Source organism: Moschus berezovskii, chromosome 11 (assembly GCF_049115385.1).
Source record: "Moschus berezovskii isolate FMDL1 chromosome 11, NW_MosBer_1.0, whole genome shotgun sequence".
Lineage (NCBI taxonomy): Eukaryota > Metazoa > Chordata > Mammalia > Artiodactyla > Moschidae > Moschus > Moschus berezovskii.
In genome coordinates, this window is record NC_142470.1 from 45455955 (window position 1) to 45480636 (window position 24682).

A 24682-nucleotide genomic window follows, 5' to 3' on the forward strand; every position below is an offset into this window, starting at 1 on the left:
CTAATGAACATGCTCACCAATGCGGTACTAAGGGATAGCCCCAAAATGACTGGGCTGAAATTTGAACCCGTTTTCTTTGCACTATAGTGTGCTGACTCCTAAAGTTTTAAGATTGCACTTTAATTCAAGGTGAAAAAAAAGTCTAAGAAACAGATTGCGTATATGGCAAAACCAATAAAAGTAATTAGCCTCCAATTAAAATAAATAAATTTAAAAAAGAAACAGATTGCATTATCATTAGAGATTGAAAATTATCCATATCTTAAATTGAATAATCAAAGGAAAGTGTGGTCTAGTGGAAAGGACAGAGGTAAGATTATAGAAACCCTTCTGCTCTGTGCTCACTAGTATCTCTGAATAATGCAGACACAATTTCTTAGAGAAAAGCACTCTGCAGCATGGCTATCGTTAGTAGTATTCCTAATAATGACAAGCTGGGGGTAGGGTTATGAGTATGCCTCTTCCTCTTCCTTGTAGGATCATGGTGCTAACGAAACTTCCCTGTGAAAGAGGTTCCATTTTCATATGTCTAATAATTGACCCCTTCATTGATGCTGCAAAGAAAATAGTGGCTGTGATAATTTTGTCATTTTGGTGGTCCTCCATTAGAATTAAAAGGAGACCTCCAAAACTGTTCATGTTTCTGAGATATCTTTTTTCACTTGTTTCTTTAAACCACAAATAATACATACATTCTCATTAGTACATGATAGCAATGTGATTTCTTGGCAGTTCTCCAGATTCTCCTGTAACTGTGTAGATCTACTGTGGCTACTGCTTGCATAGCCAGAGATATGGAAGTAAAGAAAAATATATAAAACATTCAATAACTTCTTTTTGCTGGAAACAGTGTAAAACATTCCTCAAATTCCTACTATTTGTTTTTATCAATAATTTTTATAACATTCATGACTCTTTATGTAACCCATGCAAATTAATTATCTGTGTGCTTTAGAAATATAGCTGTAGAAATGTTTTTGCTAATCTTATCAAGTATTACTTTATATAATATGTGTATTGGGTATAATATGTTTTAGTTCATTCAGCTAGTATACTTTCGGAAAGAGTTTATTGATGAAAATTTTTTTAAAAAATTGGTGGAGAACACTGATCTGTATCCTCTAATAAATCCAGTTTATTCTCAGATGGTTTGTATCATATAAATACAGGATTAAAGGCCAAGTACAAATAAGTGTTTTTATCTTTACGTTCAGATATGAAACAGTGTTTTATGCTTTTCCTACCTCTATTCCAAATACATCTCGTTTGTAGGTTGTCCCCAAATCTCAGTGTATATTGAAGTGGTCTCATGGAAAGGAAAAATACCAAATCCATGCATGATTAGACTGATTATTGTTGTTTCTCTCTAATATCTTTATTGTCATTGGAAAATGTCCACAATGATATTTAGGAGACTTCAGTTATTTCAATTAATATTCATTAATCTTCTGAAAATAGCTTTTTGTAACATTTCAGTAGAAGAAACTATTAATTTGTTATTATTTTATTCTAACTTAGTACTTGATAGTTTTATCAAATCTTTTTCTTTAAGCTCTTCTCACAGACGGCTTCATTATCTTATCATTTTTGGCACAAAACAAACTATGTTTTATTCAGTTTGCCAAGAAGATGAGTTCTCCTGACATAAACAAAAGACTGGAAAAGCTCTCAGCCTTGGATTATAAGGTAGAGATTTCAATGTATATGGTCATATTGTTAATTATTAAGGTATGCTAGAGTATTGCTTAAGTTGATGTTATCCTCATTTTTCTTAAATGATTATGGATTTCAGAAAAACCAGAGTTATTCATAGTATAGGATTAAGCTTGACCAACTAGAAACAGTGGCCATCCAAAGTTTTCTTTTTTTACTCTCATTATGGGGATCTAACAGTGGCATGCTTGGAGCAGTTTACGTTGTACTTATGGAAATCAGAAAGATAATACAGGCAAGTTACACATTTGAAAATGGTTTTCTTGCTGGTAGTAGTATATATACCATTCTCATTTTCCCCTGAGACCCCATAATACTATTCTAGGCAAGGGTAGCTGCTCTCGCTTCCATTTCACAAGAAAAGAAAGAGGAGGACACTTTCAAAGGTTAATAGAAAAGTGTAATAAACAAGGAGTGGGAAGATCCCCCTCCTCCCAACATCCAGCTATAACTGTGGAGAAAAATTCAAAAAGAAATCTCCTTCCTGTGTTAGTCTCTTTCCCTTCAGTAACTCCAGGTAATTTGTTTCCTTTTATCGGGAACTTTACATCTGTTAAGGCAGGATTTTTATTTTAAATGATGTGTTTAATTTAACTTTTGCCACATTACATTTTAACTGCTTGGAAGGCATACTCTCTGCTAGAATGAGTATCTCATACATTTTCCAGGCTGTTTCAGTTCAAGGCCTCTTTTCAGCAGTGACTTGTGTTTGCAAGATTGATCCAGCCTCTGTGATGTGGATTTGAGACAGTTCACTGTTCACTGGGAACGAGACTGATATACAGCTTCCTTAAGATGCACACTTACACTGTACCAGGAGTATCTATAACAAGGGCAAAGATTCTTAAAAGCCAGCTTTGTGGCTTGAAACTGTGTGTGTGTGTGTGTGTGTGTGTTTAAAAAGTCTAATAGTATTTGACCTAACCTTTTGCCTTTTTGGGTTCTTTTGGGTTATTTCTTATTGTGACTGAGTTAGTAGTGGTGTGGGAGGATTTAATTTTATTTAACAGAAAAATCTACTCTTATGAAAAAGATTTTTAACATGGCATAAAATACATTAACTTTTTCATCATGGTAATAAACTATAATTTGGTTTTGTTTGCAAGCCTTGTGTAGCTTCTATAACACTTTGTATAATATTGATTCTTTTAAACTGAAAATCTGTAGTACTCATATATTTTGTCTAGTAAAAAATGGTTTAACATTATTAATGGAATACTATTTTCCAGCATGGCTAGCTTTCCTTGAAATGTTGCTAATTTACTAATACTGATCATTAAAATGCACCAGCATGCATTAATTTTAATGCATTAACTATTAAAGTGACTCTTTTTAATGCATTTATATAAAATTTTGTATGCCTACTTTCTTCATCTTAAGTGTGGTGGGTAGTTTGGCAAAGTCTTCTCATCGTTAGGATAATATCTCCCCATTAATGAGAGCAGAGAGAAACTGTTAAGATGTCATCTTTTCTGATGAAAAGATGTGAAAAATAGACTGAGTATGTGGGCCCTACACCTTGAGTAAGGGAGTTATGTATTTGTTCATTCTGTCATTAGATATGATAAATTAAAAACATGAGCACTCCATGTCATTTCTTTACATTAGAGAAGAAATAGCCTGCTTCCCTCCGGAAAACCCATGGATTTCATTTTCTGGTTCAGTATTTTAAATATAGGTATTTAGTATTTGATAAAAACTGCCATTTATCCATTGGAAGGACATTTTAAGAAACTTATTCATTTCACTTGCCCTCTTGACCATTGTGATAGAACAGTAAACCATTAATACTCAAACATTAAATTTCAGATAACATACATGATTTACATTATGTGAGTACTGAAAGTGGCAGTCTCTTGTGTTAACTCTGTTTTCTCATATAGAAGTTCTTAAGTAATGTGTAAATGCCAGGTAGGATGTCAAAATAATGTTTGTGTATTTTTAAGGACTTAGCAACTTCATTGTGATATTTCCCTCAAATAAGAAGATAGCTAGTTAAAATAGTGATATTGAGAGCTTAAATATAAGAATTTGCACTTTAGAGCATAAAGTAATTTGTGTTGTCTGTCATTGCCCATTTGGATTTTAAAACAAGGAAATAGTGTAGAGTATTACAGTCCTGCTCTTCTCTACAGCTATATCATAATTTAGTTCTTTTAGACTGAAACAGTTTTGGCAGAGAAAAATGTAGGGGAAAGATCATGAAATTATTGACCTTTAGCAAGTTTTCCTGTCTACATTTTAAAAATCCAGTTCAATTTATTTAACAGTGAAGGGACAGTGCAAGGAGTTAAATGTTTACCATGAGAGAACAACACTGGTAATTACTTTGATTTCAGTTCCTTTTGATGTGCATTCAGAGGATGAAGAGGTCAATAATATTATGGCCATGCAAATAGAAAAGGGTTCCTTTTGACCATATTAAAAAAAAATAGCAGAGGATTATTAAAGCATTAACCTTGATTTTAATGGCCTTGGTTGAGTGGTGAGATCACAATTTGGATGAGCCTGATTATTTACTAAATACAATACATAAATGCAACGGGTTCTTAACACCCATTGCACTCTGGCATTATCGCATTACTGCCATCCTTTGTTGCCTTGCAGACAGGAATATGAAAGCAATCTGTCATGTAGTGAGACTGGCTCCAGAAGCATTTCTCTGATAAGAAGACCCCCTGCCCTTTGCTAGTGTCTGGTCCAGTAGGCTTAGCCATGCGCTTAATCCCCAGAAAGTGGTTCGATTATTGCTGACCAGCAATGGCAAGATAGTTTTTTTTTTTTTTATTTTTCGCTTGCAAGCTATCAACCTTCCATTAATTCCTTAAGCAGAAATACGGTGCAATCTATATTTCCTTGGCATGTGTCACCCAGATGGTGCCGTGCTTATGTTTTCAAATAACCATGTTCCAAAATAACATAGTTTGAATAATAAATTCTACAAATCCGTCCTAAGAAAGAAAAGCATAATTCTCAGAAGCTGCATAAACTTTTACGCATGATGCTGTGGCTTATCCCTTTATGCAGAATTTTTGTATATATGTCTTTAAAGTGATATTTGCCTCAAGTTGTTTTTCCTTTTGTTATTGTCAGTCACTGTTCACATGTTATGTCTTAAACAGTAGTCCGACACTCTTGGTCAGCAGTACTGAACCTGTCATTTAATATAACTGGTCTTAAATCCTATGTGTAGGTCGATGCTGTCAAGCAACCATGACTGTACATTTTGGTATTGATTGGGATTGCTATGGCCAATTCCTCCCCAACTCACATTTCTCCTTTTCCTTTCCTCTGCTAAAAATGGGGAGAATTTTGAACATATGTCTTTTTTATGTATGTGTCAAAAGAATTTGGTAAATTCTGACACCTCCTTAAGCACATGTTCAACATGCATATTTACTTGCATTTATCTACATTTACAGATGCTTTAATTTTTGTAATACTTTGAGGATTTTGCCTTTTAAAAATGATCCTTCTCTGTTTTTTTTTTTAACCATTAGATTTCCTATTATGAAATACCTGGCCCAGTAAATAGGACAACACAGCGTCGTCTAGCTATCAATTGTGTTCAAGATACAGTTGTTTGCTGGTGGCCACTGGTCAGTGATGATGCTTGGCCTTGGACCCCCATTTCTTCTGAGAAGGACAGAGCCAATCTGCTGCTCCTGAGTTATGCTCAAGGAAGGCTGGAGGTAAATCTAAAGCAAATATATACATTTTGCTGAAGAGAAACTAAAATAGGGTTATTAGTTTTCTATTCTGAAATAAGTGTTAATACTTTTTAAAGTCTATAATTTTTTTTTCCAAATATTCAACAAAAGTAATTACATATGAAATGGGATCCTTTAAAGCATCACATCTGGAGGATCCACAGACAGTTTCAGGACTCGCCTGAATACCATAGTGATTAATAGCACAAGGTTCTGGGTTCAAATTCTAGCTCTGCTACTACCTACCTCTCTGTCCTTGAGCAGATTACTAACCTCTTTGTGCTGTGGTTTCATTATTTGAAAAACAGAGTGAATGAAGATATCCAAGTTAATAGATGCATTTAGAGCAATAATGATGTAATACTATTATTACATGTATTAATTAATCTCAATTACTATTGTGATTCTTGTGATTATCATTATTAGTGCTGTCTTTACTGTTTGCTCATGATTTCATGCCTTTCAAAGCTGTATTATTAACCACCTTCTTTAAACATCAGTTAGTCAGGTAGCAAACAGTAGTCAAATGCCTGTTTTCTATAAGACTCTGTGGTGTCAAACCATGGCTTGGGGAAAGGATTTGTAAGGAGGGCCTTAGAGGAGCAGCCCTCGATCTAGTTTCCTGCCTGGGACACAAGCACCAAAAGGGTTAATCTAGGAAGTGTGTGTGAGATCTCACCCTGTCTGTTTCTGAAAATGTTCCATCATCATTCATTATCATGAACCTGTGGATATTTTCATCTTGTATAAGTACTTTGAGTCTGAAATTCTGTTTTCTTAATGTAACTTTAAATTGAAAAAAACAACGTCCTCAACATGGTTTTTCAGTGGGTAAAATGGTATGTTTTGTCTAGGTAAAATTGTATGTTCCTGTATTTTCTCTAAATCCATCATCTTTTAGACTTTAAGAAGTATTTTCCAGAATTAGTATTCTGAGATAATGAACAAGTTTTCTTTATCTGCCACTTACCTCTTCTGATTTTATAAACTTACAGCCTATCTTTTAAGACTGAAGAGCCCTTTTTAATTAATTTACCTTTTTCTGGAACTTTTCCAATTTTGTTGTAGTAACTAAGACCACTTTTAATGCTCCAAGTATGGATTTTGTAAGGATAAAGAAGTGCTTTATTCCTATTCACTTCCTGTTCATGCCTACCATCATATTGATCTTGGTCTAGAAGCTAACTGAATAAAAGACCTAATCAAAATTACTTCATGTAATAAAGCCAACTAGAATTCTTTTAAATGTTCTCTTACAATAAAAGTAAAAAAAAAAGCATAAATCAACCTTTAGTTTTACAGTACACAAATTACCTTTATTTGAAATGAACTTATTACCTGAAATTAGGACTGTTTGAAAAGGGTATATACATATGGTCCACATACTTCATCTCCCCATGTCTAGTTTATGGACTTTGTGGTTCGATAAACTTCAGTTTGCCTATTGGTTGGATTATATACTGTGTGACTTGAATCAAGTTTACTCCTGTAAGGTTCAGCCTGCTTTTAACTAATGATGCGTTCTTTGGTCTTGGGTAGATCACCTTCCCTAACTGTAGTTTTCTAATTTTTAAAATGATGGATTTAAACCATATGGGTCCCAGGCAGCTCAAAAAAAAAGTGCTCATCTGAATTCTGAAGCACAGATCTGATTTTGCCATTACCTGTTCAAATGCCTTCAGTAGATTTTGAGGTAAACTTAGCTTCTGCACTGAAAAGCACCCTCCTGCCCTGACTGGCCATGACCTACTGTTCCAGTGGTATTTCTTTATACAAATCTATGTTCTAGCCAAATGATATACTCACTGCTTCTTTATTTCTCACCTTCTGCCTGTACAAATTTGAAGTAGGAAATGGCAACCCACTCCAGTATTCTTGCCTGGAAAATTCCATGGACAAAGGAGTCTGGCAGGCTATAGTCCATGGGGTTGCAAAGAGTCAGACACAACTGAGCATGCAAGCAGTGTACACCTGTACAGATTACATGTATTTCTACCTGAAAGGCCCTTCCCTGGGCTTCCCGGGTAGCTCAGCTGCTAGAGAATCCCCCTGCAATACAGAAGACCCTGGTTCAATCCCTGGGTCGGAAAGTTCCCCTGGAGAAGGGATAGGCTACTCACTTCAGTATTGTTGGGCTTCCTTGATGGCTCAGAAAGGAAAGAATCCTCCTGCAATGTAGGAGACCTGGGTTTGATCCTTGGGTTGGGAAGATCCCCTGGAGGGAGGACATGGCAACCCACTCCAGTATTGGAGCTTCCCTAGTGGCTCAGACAGTAAAGAACCAGTCTGCCATGCAGAAGACCTGGGTTCAATCATTAAGTCAGGAAGATCCCCTGGAGAAGCAAATGGCAACCCACTCCAGAATTCTTGCCTGGAGAATTCCATGGATAGAGAAGCCTGGTGGGCTACAGTCCATGGGGTCGCAAAGAAACGGACACAGTGGAGCAACTAACACTTTCACTTTCTCTCTCTTCACATCATTCATCAGCTGTTGAGCATGACCATGGAGTAGCTGTTGTTGTTCAGTCCCTAAGTCCTGTACTACTCTTTTACAGCCCCATGGACTATAGCTCACCAGGCTCCTCTCTCCATGGGATCTCCCAGGCAGGAATACTGGAGTGGGTTGCCATTTTTTCCTCCAGGGGATCTTCCCATCGCAGGGATCAAACCCATGTCTCCTGCATTGTCAGGTGAATTTTTTACCACTGAGTCACCTGGGAAGCCCTGACCATGGGGTAAGCACTGTATTTCATGCCAGAGGATATGAATACAATGCTTTCCCTGCCTGCAAGGATCTTAGTGTCTACCAGTGAGAGACAAATATGAAAACACGTGCATATACTAAAGTGTTAAAGTGCTGTGGATAGAGTATATATTAGCTGTACAGGAGCCAGTGGGAAATGATTGTTTTTACCTGGAGAAATAATAAGGGGGGAACTTTCAAAGAGGATTTACAATTTGCTCAAGGTTGGTACACAGTTTTACTTTTTTTTGTTACTGTCCTAAGTTTCATATCAAAATTGTACTAGCCTTGTGGAGTGATTTGACTAGCTTTTCTCTTTTCTCCTCTATGAAACAGTACCAAAAGAAATTATGTGATACTTGAATGTTTGATAAAACACATAAAAGCGTCTGGGTGTACTGTCTTTCAAGGAAGATTTATTTTTTACCACTGATTCCATTTTTCAATGGTTGTTTTTCAGGAATTCTGTTTTTTCCTTGAGTCATTTTCCTTATTTTGTGTTTTTGGGAAATTATCCATCTTGTTTAAGTATTTGAATAGATTTTCATTAAGTTTTATATGATATTTGTACCTGACTTTTACTTATCACCACTGACTGCATAGCTAATGTCCCCTTTTTTATCTTAATATATTAAGATATATAATATTTTTTTTTAGTCAAGTAGCTTCTGTCTTAGATTTGGTCCTTTCAATCTATCAAAATTAAATTGTTGGAAAAATTAATAAAGATTTTTTTTTCAGAACCTCATGTGAACACTATATGCAAAAAAGTGAATATCTTTTGGAATAATTGTCTGGGGAAATAATTGTTTCTTTCTGTGTGTAGGAAGACAGTCTTTAACCATGAATTGTAGCGTATTTTTTAGGAAAACATGAACTAAAACTACTGGTCTATAAAGATAATATTCAGGCATATATCTATAAATACTTTTCACTAGCAACCAATAGACTTCTTGTGCTAATCTTCAGAATAAAAGATACAATATACTCTTAAACCCTAAAAGTCAGACTACAAAAGTAGCAACTTTATAAAGAAGAAATTTAATCTTTGTATCTATTAAATGACAGAATTCAAAAAAATCATTTCCCATCCAAGTTCAATCAGAAAAGATAATAAGCTTTTATTTGGACTGTGGCAAGATCCTAGAGTAGTGGTTCCTAGCCTTGGCAACACATTATAGTCACCTACAGAGCTTTTACAAAGGGACCCACCCAGAGCAGTTACATCAGAATCTCCAGAAGGGGAGGCGGCATCAGTATTCTTTTACAGGTTCCCTAGGTGATTCTCATGTGCATCCAAGTTGAGAACCACTGCTTTACAACAAACTGAAAAAGTTGTTTAAAGCCATCTCTTTTGCATAACAGACCATGGAAAGGATAAAGCCCACATACTGAACCAAATGAGTGTTCTAATAGTAGACTCTAAGTAGAAAATTGGCTTACCAAGCAGCTGAAAAAAAAAAAAAAAAAAAAAACAAAGGAAACAGAAATAAGCTCTCTGTGACTGAATTATCTGTCTTTCAGAGGAGGAACATTTTAAAATTTATTTTATGGATATTAGAAAACTGCAGGTCTAATTGCACACCACAGAGCTCTAAACAACAGTATATATCTTAATTAGAAACATAGAACAAGAGAGATTTTGTTTAGGAAAAAAAATTGTTTTGAAAAACATACAATAAATAGGATGAAGAAAAACACTTTTATCTATAAAATTCATTTAAAAATAGTTTTCTGTGGTATTTGTGTTTATCATACATAACATAGTAGTCCTTTTTATTTAATACAGGGCTTCACTGTAGCTCAAACATAAACAATCTGCCTGCAATGCAGGAGACCAGGGTTCGATCCCTGGGTTGGGAAGATCCCCTGGAGAAGGGAATGGCAATCCACTCCAGTATTCTTGCTTGGAGAATTCCATAGACAGAGAAGCCTGGGAGACTACACAAAGAGTTGGACACGACTGAATGACTAACACACACATGCTTAAGATCCCCTGGAGTAGGAAACGGCAACCCACTCTAGTATTCTTGCCTGGAAAGTTCTATGGACAGAGGAGCCCAACAGGCTGCAGTCCAAGGGGTCGAAAAGAGTTGGACAGGATTGAGTGGCTGAGCACACTCTTTATATTTACTTTTGGAAAAAGTAATTACTATCATCCTAGAAATATTTAATTCATTAGCTTTGTCAAAAATGTGACAACTTACTTTTCTCTTACCTTATTTGAGTAGATATTTTAACTTTTCAGCTATAAGCATTCAATAAAGCTTTCCGAGTATGGCAATAATTTCAAGATATCTTATTCGGAAGAGGCCACTTGAATCTGTTTAACCAAATTAATAAAAGAAACATATTAGCAGAGCTATTAAACCTTAAAACATGTTGTCAAGGAATGATTTAGAGGAGCAGTCAATTGATGAGAAAGTAAAAATGTGACCAACTTTTAATACAGTGTAATTTGATAAAAGAAGCATTCAGAAAACATTACATATGCATTCAACTGAAAAGCCAGAATATTTCAGAGACATCTCTTCCAAAGAGATGTATATACTGTGTTATATTTCAACTAAATAACCAAAATTTTCTATCTTAGGGATGATGGGGTTGTTTTAATCTCTTTATTATAAAGTACGGTAAGGAAAACCATAGAGACAAGATATATAATTTAATGAGCTTTTACTAAAGAAACACCCCTGTAACCACACTCAGGTCAAGAAATAGAGTTTCCCAGGCACCAGAAATAGTGCCATGTACTTACTCTGTTTTAATCTCAACCCTTTCCTAGTCCCCCAGAGTATCCTTTGTTGTGACTTTTACACTTTTTCTCATATATCACCTAAGTGCGTATCTCATAAAACTGCAGTTTAATATTATCTATTTAAAACATGCTAATGTGTCTTTTATTTATTTATTTTTGATTACACTGGGTCTTTGTTGCTATGTGGGACTTTCTTTAGTTGCCGGGAGCAGGGACTAGTCGCTAATTGCAGTGAGGCAGACTTCTCATTGAGATGGCTTCTCTTGTTGCAGAGCATAGGTCCTAGAGCCTGTGGGCTTCAGTTAGTTGTGGCATGCAGGCTCTAGAGCACCGACTGGCTCAACAGTTGTGGTGCACAGGCTTACTTGCCTTGCTGCATGTGGAATCTTACCAGTTCCATGTCCTCTGCATTGACAGGTGAATTCTTAACCACTGGACCACCAGGGAAGTCCTAAAACATGTTAATGTGTCTTTGAAATCTCTTTTAGTCTACAGGTTCCCGCTCCATCCTCTATTTTTTTCATTGAAAGTTATCTGTTGAACCTGTAGTGTCCCACAGTCTGAATTTTGCTGTTCCCATCATCATGATCTCTTTTGAAAATTCTGCAAGTTAGGAGAAGGAAATGGCAACCCACTCCAATGTTCTTGCCTGGAGAATCCCAGGGATGGGGGAGCCCAGTGGGCTGCCATCTATGGGGTCGCACAGAGTCGGACACGACTGAAGCGACTTAGCAGCAGCAGCAGCAGCAGCAGTGGTCAGTTTTGGCTAGACTATGTGTGAAGGAGTGTTTTTTAATTGGAAGGCATTTGATGCTAGGTTCTGTTTCTCTCTTTTGGTTGACTCTCTTTTTTTATTTTTAGTAACTATTGATGCTCAGTGCTTAGGTCCATTAATTCATGGAGGTTGCAAAATGGTGATATTTAATGACATTATTTTTTAATTAGTTGGGATACTTTTATAATGAGACACTTCTACTCATCTACGTGTTTTCCCAGTAGCTGGATTCATACAGTGTAATCAGGATAAGTGTCTGTTTCTTTTATGTACTAGTTTTCAAGATTGGATTGGTTCCCTGTCACTCCCTGAAGGTAATCAATTAGTTTTTGTTTTTAAATAACATTGTTAATTCATGGATTTAGACATGTTTGACTTAATGGGTTTCATAAATTGTAATTGTTATCTTTTTAGAAGTACAGATTCTTTAACTGGAGCAATGGGATTCTCTTCAAGTTGGCTTCTCTTCTTGTCATTACCTTAGTAATCTTGGGTAGCTTCCCTCTGGTATAAAAATATAGTCCATGGTTATCTTGTGCATTTCCTGCTGCAAACATGGAATTCTTAATTTATTCAATAAGGTCTGGTTTCTGAATCACTGAAGAAATGAAGGAGGAAATTAAAAAATTAAATGAGATTTTTTTGAGAGACAAATGAAAAACAAAGCAAGATTATCCAAAACGTATGTGATGCACCAAAAGTAGTTCTTAGAAGGAAGTTTATAGATATCACAAGCTTACCTCAGGAAACCAGAAAGATCTAAAGTAAATGACCTAACCCTATGCCTAAAACAACTAGAGAAAGAAGAACAAACAAAACCCCAAGTTAGTATAAGGAAAGAAATTACAAAGATCAGGACAGAAATCAATGAAATAGAGACTAAAACCAATAGAAAAGATCAACAACACTCAAAGCTAGTTCTTTGAAGATATGCAAACCTGATAAACCTTTAGCCAGACTCATCAAGAAAAAAAGGGAGAGGGCCCAAATCAAAATCAGAAATGAAAAAGAAGTTATGACAGAAATGCAAAGGATCATAAGAAACTACTGCAAGGAACTACATGCCGATAAACTGGTACAACCTAGAAGAACTGGACAGATTCTTATAAGAGTACAGTCTCGGAAGACTGAACCAGAAATAGAAAATATGAAAACATCAATTACCAGTACTGATACTGAATCAGTAGCTTAAAAACTCCCGACAAACAAAAGTCCAGGAACAGACGGCTTCATAGGTGAACTCTACCAAACATTTAAAGAGTTAACACCTATCCTGAAACTGTTCTAAAATATTGCAGAGGATGGAACATTTCTGAACTCATTCCATATGGCCACCATCACCCAGACACCAAAACCAAAGATATGAAAAAAATGACAAACCTGTGTCACCGATGAACATGGATACAAAAATCATCAGGAAAATACTAGCAAACTGACTCCAGTAATACATTGTAAGAACCATATACCTTGATCAAGTGAGATTTATCCCAGAGATACAAGGATTTTCCAATATACACCAATCAATGGATTAACAAATTGAAGAATAAGAGCTATATGATTATCTCAGTAGTAAAGTAAAAACTTTTGAGAAAATTCAACATCCGTTTATGATTAAAAAAAAAAAAAACTCTCAAGAAAGTAGGTACTAAAGGAACATGTGTGCATGCTCAGTTGTGTCTGACTCTGCAACTCCATGGATGGTAACCCACCTGGCTCCTCTGTCCATAGGATTTTCCCAGGAAGAATAGTCGAGTGGGTTACCATTTCCTTTTCCAATTAAGGGAACATATCTTATAATGACTCACTGGAAAAGACTCTGATGCTGGGAAAGGTTGGGGGCGGGAGGAGACGGGGACGACAGAGAATGAGATGGCTGGGTGGCATCACCGACTCTGTGGACATGAGTTTGAGTGAACTCCGGGAGTTGGTGAAGGACAGGGAGGGAGGCCTGGCGTGCTGTGATTCATGGGGTCGCGGAGAGTCGGACACGACTGAGCGACTGAACTGAACTGAACTGATGACAAACACAGCTAACATCGTACTCAGTAGTGAAAATCTGAAAGCATTCCTTTTAGGATCAGGAAAAAGACAAGGATGCCCACTCTTGCCACTTTTATTCAACACAGTTTTGGAAGTCCTAGCTATGGCAATCAGAGAAGAAAAAGAAAGAAAAGGAATCCACATTGGAAAAGAAAAGGTAAGTGTCTCTGTTTGCTGTTGACCTGATACTATATAAGAGAATCCTAAAGATGCTACCAGAAAACTACTAGACTCCTCAATGAATCTGGTAAAGTTGCTGGATACAAAATTAATACAGAAATATCTTGCATTCCTATACACTGACAGCAGAAGTTCACAAAGAGAAATTAAGGAAGCAATAACGTTGACCATTAAGTGAAAGTCACTTAGTTGTGTCCGACTCTTGGCAACCCCGTGGCCTGTAGCCTGCCAGGCTCCTCTGTCCATGGAATTCTCCAAGGCATAATACTGGAGTGGGTAGCCATTACCTTCTCCAGGGGATCTTCCCAACCCAGGGATTGAACCCAGGTCTCTCACACTGCAAAGTGGATTCTTTTCCTTCTGAGCCACCAGGGAAGCCCAAGAATACTGGAGTGGGTTCTGTTCAGTTCAGTCGCTCAGTCGTGTCTGACTCTTTGCGACCCCATGAATCACAGCACGCCAGGCCTCCCTGTCCATCACCAACTCCCTGAGATCACTCAAACTCACCTCCATCGAGTCGGTGATATGGGTAGCCTATCCCTTTTTCAGCAGATCTTCCTGACCCAGGAATCGAACTGGGGTCTCCTGCATTGCAGGCAGATTGTTTACCATCTGAGCTACCAGGGAAGCCCACCAATGAATCAAAAAGAATAAAATACTTAAGGGGGCAAAAGACATGTACTCAGAAAACTATAAGATACTTATGAAAGAAATCAAAGATGACACAAACAGATGAAGAGATATACTATGTTCTTGGATTGGAATAATTTATATTGTCAAAATAACTCTACTATACAAGGCAGTCTACAGATTCAATGCAGTTCCTATCCGAATTTTTCACAGAATTAGAATAAAACTTTTTTACAAGTTTGTATGGAAACACAAAAGATCACGAATAGCCAAATCAGTCTTGAGGGGAAAAAGTGGAGCTGAAGGAATCAGGCGCCCTGACATCAGACTGTACTACAAAGCTACAGTAATCAAAACATTATGGTGCTGGCACAAAAACAGATATATGGGTCAGTGGAACAGGATGGAAGGCCCAGAAATAAACCCATGTTCGTATGGTCAATTAACCTGCGACAAAGGAAGCAAGACTACACAGTGGAGAAAAGACAGTTTCTTCAATAAGTGGTGCTGGGAAAACTGCACAGCTGTATCTAAAAGAATAAAATCAAAGAACATTCTTTAACACCATATACAAGAATAAAATAAAAATGGATAAAAGACCTAGATATAAGAATAGAAACTGTAAAACTTCTATAGGAAAACATAGGGAGAAAACTGACATAATTGCAGTAATATATTTGGGGGGATCTGTCTCCTCAAGTACTGGAAATAAAAAAAGCATGCAAATGGCACCTAATTAAACTTAAAAGCGTTTTCACAACAAAGGAGAACTTTCACCATGGACTGGGAGAAGATATTTGCATACTGTGCTACCAAGGGATTAATTTCCAAAATATGTAGATAGCTCATCCCTGCAGTTTAATATCAGAAAAAATCCAACCCAATCAGAAAATGTATAGAAGAAGTAAATGTTTCTCCAAAGGAGACATACAGATGGCCAATATGCACATGAAAAGATGCTCAACATCACTAATTATTAGAGAAATGCAATCAAGACTACAGTGAGGTATGACCTCACACCAGTCAGAATGCCCATCATTAAAAAGTCTACAAATAAGAAATGCTAGAGAGGGTGTGGAGAAAAAGGAACTTTTTGGTGAGAATATAAGTTGGTACAACCACTATGGCAAACAGTATGTAAGTCTCTCAGAAAGCCAAAAGTAGAGTTACCATATGATCCTGATATCCCTCGCCTGGGCATATATCCTGAGAAAACTAATTAGAAAAGATACATGTACCCCAGTGTTCATAGCCGCACTGTTTACAATAGTCAAGACATGGAAGCAACCTAAATGTCTATCAACAGATAATGGAAAACAAGTTGTGGGTATATGCATGTGTACACACACACATACACACATAGATGTATGTGTATTTATATATATTAATGTATGAATAATGGAGTGTTATTCAGCCATAAAAAGGAATGAAAACATTTGAAACAATGTATGTAGACCTAGGGAATAGGGTTGTTGTTGTTCAGTCCCCCAGTCGTGTCTGACTCTTTGTGACCCCATGGACTGCAGCCTCCTTGTCCCTCACCATCTCCTGGAGTTTTCCCAAGTTTATGTTCATTGCTTCAGTGATGCCGTCCAGCCATCTCATCCTCTAACATCCTCTTCTCCTTCTGCCCTCAATCTTTTCCAGCTACAGGGGTTTTTCCAATGAGTCATCTGTTCGCATCAGATGACCAAAATACTGGAGCTTCAGCTTCAGCATTAGTCTTTCCAGTGAATATTCAGGGTTGATCTCCCTTAAGATTGACTGGTTTGATCTCCTTGCTGTCCAAGGGATTTTCCGGAGTCTTCTCCAGCACCACTGTTTAAAGGCATCAGGCATCAATTCTTTGGTGTTCTGCCTTCTTTATGGTTCAGTTCTCACAACTGTACGTGACCACTGGGAAGACCATCAGTTCAGTTCAGTTCAGTTGCTCAGTCCTGTCCGAATCTTTGTGATCCCATGGACTGTAGCATGCCATACCTCCCTGTCCATCACCAGCTCCTGGAGTTTACCCAGACTAATGTCCATTGAGTCAGTGATGCATTCCAACCATCTCATCCTCTGTCATCCCCTTCTCCTTCCACCTTCAGTCTTTCCCAGCATCAGGGTCTTCTCAAATGAGTCAGTTCTTTGCATCAGGTGCCCAAAGTATTGGAGTTTCAACTTCATCATCAGTCCTTCCAATGAATATTCAGGATTGATTTCCTTTAGCATGGACTGGTTGGATCTCCTTTCAGGCCAAGGGACTCTCAAGAGTCTTCTCCAACACCACAGTTCGAAAGCATCAATTCTTCGGCACTCAGCTTTCTTTATAGTCCAACTCTCATGTCCATACATGACTACTGGGAAAACCATAGCCTTGAATATATGGACCTTTGTTGACAAAGTAATGTCTCTGCTTTTTAATATGCTATCTAGGTTGGTCATAACTTTCCTTCCAAGGAGTAAGCATCTTTTAATTTCATGGCTGCAATCAGCATCTGCAGTGATTTTGGAGCCCCAAAAATAAAGTCTCTCACTGTTTCTACTGTTTCCCCATCTATTTCCCATGAAGTGATGGGACCGGATGCCATGATTAGTTTTCTGAATGTTGATCTTTAAGCCAACTTTTTCACTCTCCTCTTTCATTTTCATCAAGAGGCTCTTTAGTTCTTCTTTACTATCTGCCATAAGGGTGGTGTCATCTGCATATCTGAGGTTATTGATATTTCTCCCGGCAATCTTGATTCCAGCTTGTGCTTTATCCAGCCCAGCATTTCTCATGATGTACTCTGCATATAAGTTAAATAAGCACAGTGATAATATACAGCCTTGACGTCCTTTTCCTATTTGTAACCAGTCTGTTGTTCCATGTCCAGCTCTAACTGTTGCTTCCTGACCTGCATACAGATTTCTCAAGAGGCAGGTCAGGTGGTCTGGGATTCCCATCTCTTTCAGAATTTTCTGCAATTTATTGTGATCCACACAGTCAAAGGCTTTGGCATAGTCAATAAAGCAGAAATAGATGTTTTTCTGAAACTCTCTTGCTTTTTCGATGATCCAGCGGATGTTGGCAATTTGATCTCTGGTTCCTCTGCCTTTTCTATAACCGTTGGAACATCTGGAAGTTTGCGGTTCACATATTGCTGAAGCCTGGCTTGGAGAATTTTGAGCATGACTTTACTAGTGTGTGAGATGAGTGCAATTGTGCGGTAGTTTGAGCATTCTTTGGCATTGCCTTTCTTTGGGATTGGAATGAAACTGACCTTTTCCAGTCCTGTGGCCACTGCTGAGTTTTCTAAATGTGCTGGTATATTGAGTGCAGCACTTTCACAGCATCATCTTTCAGGATTTGAAATAGTTCAACTGGAATTTCCATCCCCTCCACTAGCTTTGTTCATAGTGATGCTTCCTAAGGCCCACTTGACTTCACATTCCAGGATGTCTGGCTCTAGGTAATCACACCATCGTGATTATCTGGGTCGTGGAGATCTTTTTTGTACATTTATTCTGTGTATTCTTGCCACCTCTTCTTAATATCTTAATATCTTCTGCTTCTGTTTGGTCTATACCATTTCTGTTCTTTATTGAGCCCATCTTTGCATGATATGTTCCCCTGGTATCTCTAATTTTCTTGAAGAGATCTAGTCTTCCCATTCTATTGTTTTCCTCTATTTCTTTGCACTGATCATTGAGGAAGGCTTTCTTATCTCTCCTTGCTATTCTTTGGAACACCGCATTCAAATGGGTATATCTTTCCTTTTCTCCTTTGCTTTTGGCTTCTCTTCTTTTCACAGCTATTTGTAAGGCCTCCTCAGACAGCCATTTTGCTTTTTTGCATTTCTTTTTCTTGGGGATGATCTTGATCCCTGTCTCCTGTACAATGTCACGAACCTCCGTCCATAGTTCATCAGGCAGTCTGTCTATCAGATCAAGTCCCTTAAATCTATTTCTCATTTCCCCTCTATAATAAGGGATTTCATTAAACTCATACCTGAATGGTCTCGTGGTTTTCCCTACTTTCTTCAATTGAAGTCTGAATTTGGCAATAAGGTGTTCATGATTGTTTTGTTTTTGCTGACTGTAAAGACTCTGATGCTGGGAAAGGTTGGGGGCGGGAGGAGAAGGGGACGACGGAGAATGAGATAGCTGGATGGCATCACCGACTCTGTGGACATGAGTTTGAGTGTACTCCGGGAGTTGGTGATGGACAGGGAGGCCTGGCGTGCTGTGATTCATGGGGTCGCGGAGAGTCGGACACGACTGAGCGACTGAACTGAACTGAACTGAACTGATAGAGCTTCTCTATCTTTCGCTGCAAAGAATATAATCAATCTGATTTCAGTGTTGGCCATCTGGTGATGTCCATGTGTAGAGTCTTCTCTTTTGTTGTTGGAAGAGGGTGTTTGTTATGACCAGTGTGTTCTCTTGGCAAAACTCTATTAGCCTTTGCCCTGCTTCATTCCGTGCTCCAAGGCCAAATTTGCCTGTTACTCCAGGTGTTTCTTGACTTTCGACTTTTGCATTCCAGTCCCCTATAATGAAATGGGGAAGACCATAGCCTTGACTATATGGACCTTTGTTGGCAGAGTGATGTCTCTGCTTTCAATACACTGTCTAGGTTTGTCATCGCTTTCCTGCCAAGGGTTTCTCATGATGTGCTCAGCATATAGGTTAAACAGACTGGGTGACAGCAGACAGCCCTGTCACACTCCTTTCTCAATCTTGAACCTGTATGCAGGTCAAGAAGCAACAGTTAAAACCCTGTATAGAACAATTGATTGCTTCAAGATCGAGAGAGTGGAATAAGTCAGAAAAAGACAAATACTCTGTTCAGTTCAGTTCAGTTCAGTCGCTCAGTCGTGTCCGACTCTCCGCGACCCCATGAATCACAGCACGCCAGGTCTCCCTGTGTATTGACACTTATATGTGAAATCTAATAAATAAAACAAATTAATATTACAAAGCAAAAGCAGACTTACAGATATAGAGAACAAACCAGTGGTTACCAATGGAGAGAGAGAGAGATGGATTGGGGGCAAAATAGAGGTAGCACATTAAGAGATAGGGAAATTATTTTACAATAAATAATTTACAGCTATTATTTTACAATAACTTTAAATGGGGTACAATCTATAAAATATTGTATCAGTATATAATATTGTTAATCAACTATACTTCAACAGATAAATATAAAGTATTGCTTATTTTTAATCAGAATTTGATATTCCATCTGACCTTGGCTAGCTTTTTAGAAGTATCTGGGATTAGGAGTGGAGGAGAAGCCTGGAGGTATAATGGACTTACACCTTGGGAGGTATAAGACAGACTGAGCCTTTGTGGGTGAAGAGTGTGGATTTCAAGTAAAGGATATGAGAGAAGTTATTGAAAGATAAGCTGAGGCATACTAAAATTTTTCAGAGTTTGAGCAAATCAATTCTGGGGGGCAGTGCCAAGATGAAAGTGGTTAGGAACACTCTACTAATATGAGACGGGAAAGATTGAGAAAGAAAGTACAGAAGCAGAGAAAGGAAATTATTTGATTGGCTATAGTTTAAAGCTTAATTGGCTGTTATAATTGGTTTTCCTTTGTATTTTGATTTTGTAACATTGAGGTTTAGGTTCTGGTTTGCTTTCATGGGCCAGGATGCTATTAGGGATTCATCAGTTGAATGGCCTCCTTGTTTAACAGATTTCAGAACTGGGAAAATGCAGCTTTACTTTGACCTCAGAATACAGTAATGAGAGGACACTGTAGGAGATAAGGCTAGGATTTGCAAGGCAGATTGTGTTCCTGCTTTGCTTATGGCTTCTCATCTTGTTTAGAGGAAAAGCCAGAGTCCCTATAAGGGCCTACAAGCTACTTCACAATCTTCTGCCTCCTCCACTTCCCCCTGTTCTTCCTTGCTCCATTTTCTGTAGTCATGTTGCTCTCCCATTGTTTCTTCTTCAGGCCAAGAGTGCTACCTTAGCATGTTTGCTTCCTCTGCCTGGAGCCCTCTTCTCCAGCTGACTGCATGGCTTCACTTCTTCACTTCTTTCAGGTCAACTTTATGAGAGAAGCCTGTCCTGACTTCTGTTGCCTCCCCTTCCCATTCTTCCGAGTACTTAGGAGGTACACATACAGAATCACTAACATACTCTGTATGTTTGCTTGTGATTTTATTACCCTTATCTTCAGCCATTAGAGTCTATGTTCTCTGAGGATGAGGACCTCACTGCTGTATCCCCACCAGTGCCAGGACCTGTGCCTGGCATGTAGCTCATACTCAAGTATTTATTAGATAAAACAGAAAAGTGAGAGCAGGAAAGTGAATGTGAGGGAGGGAAAGCGTTGCATATGTATCCTATGTGGTTTTACAAATACCAAGCAAGGGAATAAAGCTTTAATTCCTTAGTTGTATGTGTGTGAGTTGCTCAGTCATGTTCCACTCTTTGCGACCCCATGGACTGTAGCCTGCCAGGCTCCTCTGTCTATGGGATTCTCCAAGCAAGAATACTGGAGTGGGTTGTCATTCTCTTCTCCAGGGGATCTTCCCAACCCAGGGATCAAACCCGAGTCTTCCACATTGCAGGCAGATTCTTTACCATCTGAGCCACCAGGGAAGCAAATTTTGGTAACAGTTAAAAGGTTCGAACAAGGGAATAACAGCAAGAACATTTAGTTTAGGAAGATTAGTTTGTTAATAATGTTTAGGGTGGATTTTTAAAAATTCACATCAACCCCCATTCCATCCCCAAGTCAGCACTATATAACAAAGCTGTGTGCTCTTAAAAAGAAAATGAAATAATTCAACTCTCAAGAAACTGCTAAAATAATTGACAAAATGGCTAAAAGCATATTCCCTTCCTGTACTTTTATCCCTAGTTTGCCTAGTTTCCCTTGTTTGCCCCAGTAATGTACATTACTGCAGTACATTGTCAAATCCTGGAACATGGATACTATTAACTCAGATACTGGCCTTAACAGTTGGATTTCGTCAGATTTTACATGAACTTCTGCAAGTACACAAACACACATGGAGAGTTCTGTGAAATTCTGTCTCTTGTAGATATGTGCTTTGTAATGTTTCTAAATCTAATTTTGAGGTTTTCAGCAGTGTTAGAAATTATCTCAGATACCATTCTCCAGATTTTTGGCCTTCCACATTTACATATGAATAAGGTGAATGGCCTGCTTTATTCTTCTTGTTGCCATTCCTTTCCACACTAGAAATGCTTTTCAAATTTTGCCTCACTAGTATTATAAGTCATATTACTCACCAGGTCTTTTTAAAATTTTAAAACTAGTACATTACCTTCTTATTTTTTTCTGTTGATCACTGACCTACTTAACAACCCTTCATATCTTTTCTGACAATAAAATCAGTGTTAGAAAAATCTGCCTGCCAGTGCAGGAGACACAAGTTCAATCCCTGTGTCAGGAAGATCCCCTGGAGAAGGAAATGACAACCCACTCCTAGGAAATCCCATGGACAGAGGAGCCTGGTGGGCTACAGTCCATGGGGTATTAAAAGAGTCTGACATTACTTAGCAACTAAACAACAACAACAAAAAATATTTCTACAGGACTGTTAACAGGGTTCTAAAGTTTTTTCCTTTGCCTACCCTTCCCTGCTTGTGAGAAACATGCTCACCAGCCTAAACCCAAAGAATGAAGTGAGGCTTTAATGATGGTCTTGCAAGATCTGGTGTCTGATGGGCAGGCACACCCAGAGTCATTACAGGGAGCATCTTATCCCTAGAATGCAGGTCCTTCCCCCAGTTCCTCTTTGGCTGAGTACCAAGGGGTAAACAGTCTTCCTGGATGTCACCTAGGTTTGTTCCCTCCCTCTTTATGATCTCCTTCCACCACCCTGCCACGTCTTATTTCCTCCTTTTCTGTGTACCTATTCCAGTTCTTAGGTTTTGAATTCACCAGTAGGAGGAACCCACATGAAAATCCTAGGCATCTCACCCTCCCATTGTTTGCCCAGACTTTCTAGTTTTGTATCCTTATGGCTATCAGCTACTGGCTATTACATCAGCAAGCTGTCACTCAAAGCTCGATGTTCTTGAAAATGGACCATTTTGGTTTTTTATTTCTTATACTACTAATTAGGAATATATTTCTGGTAAATAATTTACCAGTAATTTTAGAATCAGCAGGGGTAGTGGGTTGGAAGGAGATGAACTGAAGTGTTAAAATCCTTTATTTATCCTTTAAAAATCACACTTCTGATGTCTTAGATAATCTGCTAGCCATATTATTTTACTAAAAGCCCACTCTATTAGTTTCTGTATATTGTAGGAAATATTTGTCTTTATGTTACTTACAGACTTTCTAAAACAAAATGCTTAAGTTAAAATTTTATAATTTAATTTCTGCAGCTATGCTCAGTATGTGCTATATATATTTATATATGGGCTTCCCAAGTAGCTCAGTGGTAAACAGTCCACCTGCCTATGCAGGAGACTCAGGAGACAGGAGATCCATCCCTGGGTCAAGAAGATCCTCTGGAGAAAGAAATGGCAACCCATACCAATACTCTTGCCTGGGAAATCCCTTGGACAGAGGAGCCTGGCAAGCTACAGTCAGACATGACTGAGTGCATGCATACACACACACATTTATATATGTTCCATATGAGATATATACATACCTGCTAATATGTTGCTGATGTTTAAGGTGGTAGTTGACTGTATTCAGTAGGATTCTAGATTAATATGCAGTGCTATGTGTGACAGCTAGAGAAAAATCACAGTCTATCTGAACATACTTGTTATATTTCTCACAGGTTCTGAGTTCTGTACGCACAGAGTGGGATCCACTGGATGTTTGCTTTGACACCAAACATCCTAATCAACTGTTGACAGTGGAGTGCTCCATCAGTGTAGACAAAGAGCCCATGGCTGACAGCTGCATCTACGAATGTGTTCGGAACAAAATCCAGTGTGTGTCAGTCACCAGAATACCACTTAAATCAAAGGCCATTAGTTGTTGCAGGAATGCTACTGAAGACAAATTGATCCTGGGCTGTGAAGATTCTTCAGTAATTCTTTATGAAACTCACCGCAGAGTGACTCTCTTAGCTCAGGCTGAACTTCTGCCTTCATTAATAAGCTGCCACCCAAGTGGGGCCATTCTGCTAGTTGGCAGTAACCAAGGGGAGCTGCAAATATTTGATATGGTTCTTTCTCCTATTAACATTCAGCTTTTGGCCGAAGACAACTCACCTAGGGAGACTCTACAATTCAAAAAATTCTTTGACGTTTCTAGCAGTCTTGTTCAAATGCAGTGGATAGCACCTCAGGTTGTTTCTAAGAAGCCTGAAAGTGGGGACATCTATAATCTCCTCTTCCTCAGGTTTGACAGAGGACCTTTGGGTGTACTTCTGTTTAAACTTGGTAAGTCAAGGAAGCTGGTGAGTAAATAAATTTTTTTATGATGACAGTATAATTAAGACAGTAAAACTGTTCCTGGAATGTAGATTTTTTTTTTGTTTCTCATCCCATCAGTATGCTTACATTTCAAACATTTCACGTAGTTTTCTTAAGAAAGTTTTGTGGATGATTTTCTAAAATGTCAAGGTCCATTATATATTGAAAAATTTTGAAATTGCATTAATTTTGCATCACATGAATAAAAAGCCTGAGCTGTCCATATATGATGCTTTCCAGAATAAACTGTCTACTAAAAAAATTCCTTAAGAAATAGTGAGTGAGTGAAGTCGCTCAGTTGTGTCTGACTCTTTGCGACCCCCTGGACTGTAGCCCACCAGGCTCCTCCGTCCATGGGATTTTCCAGGCAAGAATATGGGAGTGGGTTGCCATTTCCTTCTCCAGGGATCTTCCCAACCCAGGGATCGAACCCGGGTCTCCTGCATTGGAGGCAGATGCTTTAACCTCTGAGCCACCAGGGAAGTATAAGAAATAGTACATATGAGAATATTTTAAAAGTACTTACTATGTCTATTGTAAAATTCTGTGTGTAGGGATATAATACTTTTTCTATTAAGTTATTTTAGATAAGCACTTAACAAGTGTTTTAAAAGAAGAAGAAGGAAAATGCTTGGTTAGAATTTGCTAAAGATATTTGTGTAACTTTATGTTTTTCTTTTAGATAAAAATATTCAAAAAATTATTTCAATATTAGGAAAATTATGTATTTATGT

The 24682-nt window shown here is 38.0% G+C and overlaps 1 protein-coding gene across 9 annotated transcripts in view; it reads left to right on the forward strand.

Moving 5' to 3' along the window:
- The window catches only part of WDPCP (WD repeat containing planar cell polarity effector), a 385832-nt gene that overhangs the window by 153953 nt on the left and 207197 nt on the right, over window positions 1-24682 (forward strand). For all 9 annotated transcript variants that reach the window (XM_088841307.1, XM_088841310.1, XM_088841313.1 and 6 more), the window contains 3 exons: window positions 1553-1686; window positions 5214-5405; window positions 23306-23915. In XM_088841307.1, the coding sequence (XP_088697433.1) occupies window positions 1553-1686; window positions 5214-5405; window positions 23306-23915 (936 nt within the window). The remainder of the gene's footprint in view (window positions 1-1552; window positions 1687-5213; window positions 5406-23305; window positions 23916-24682) is intronic.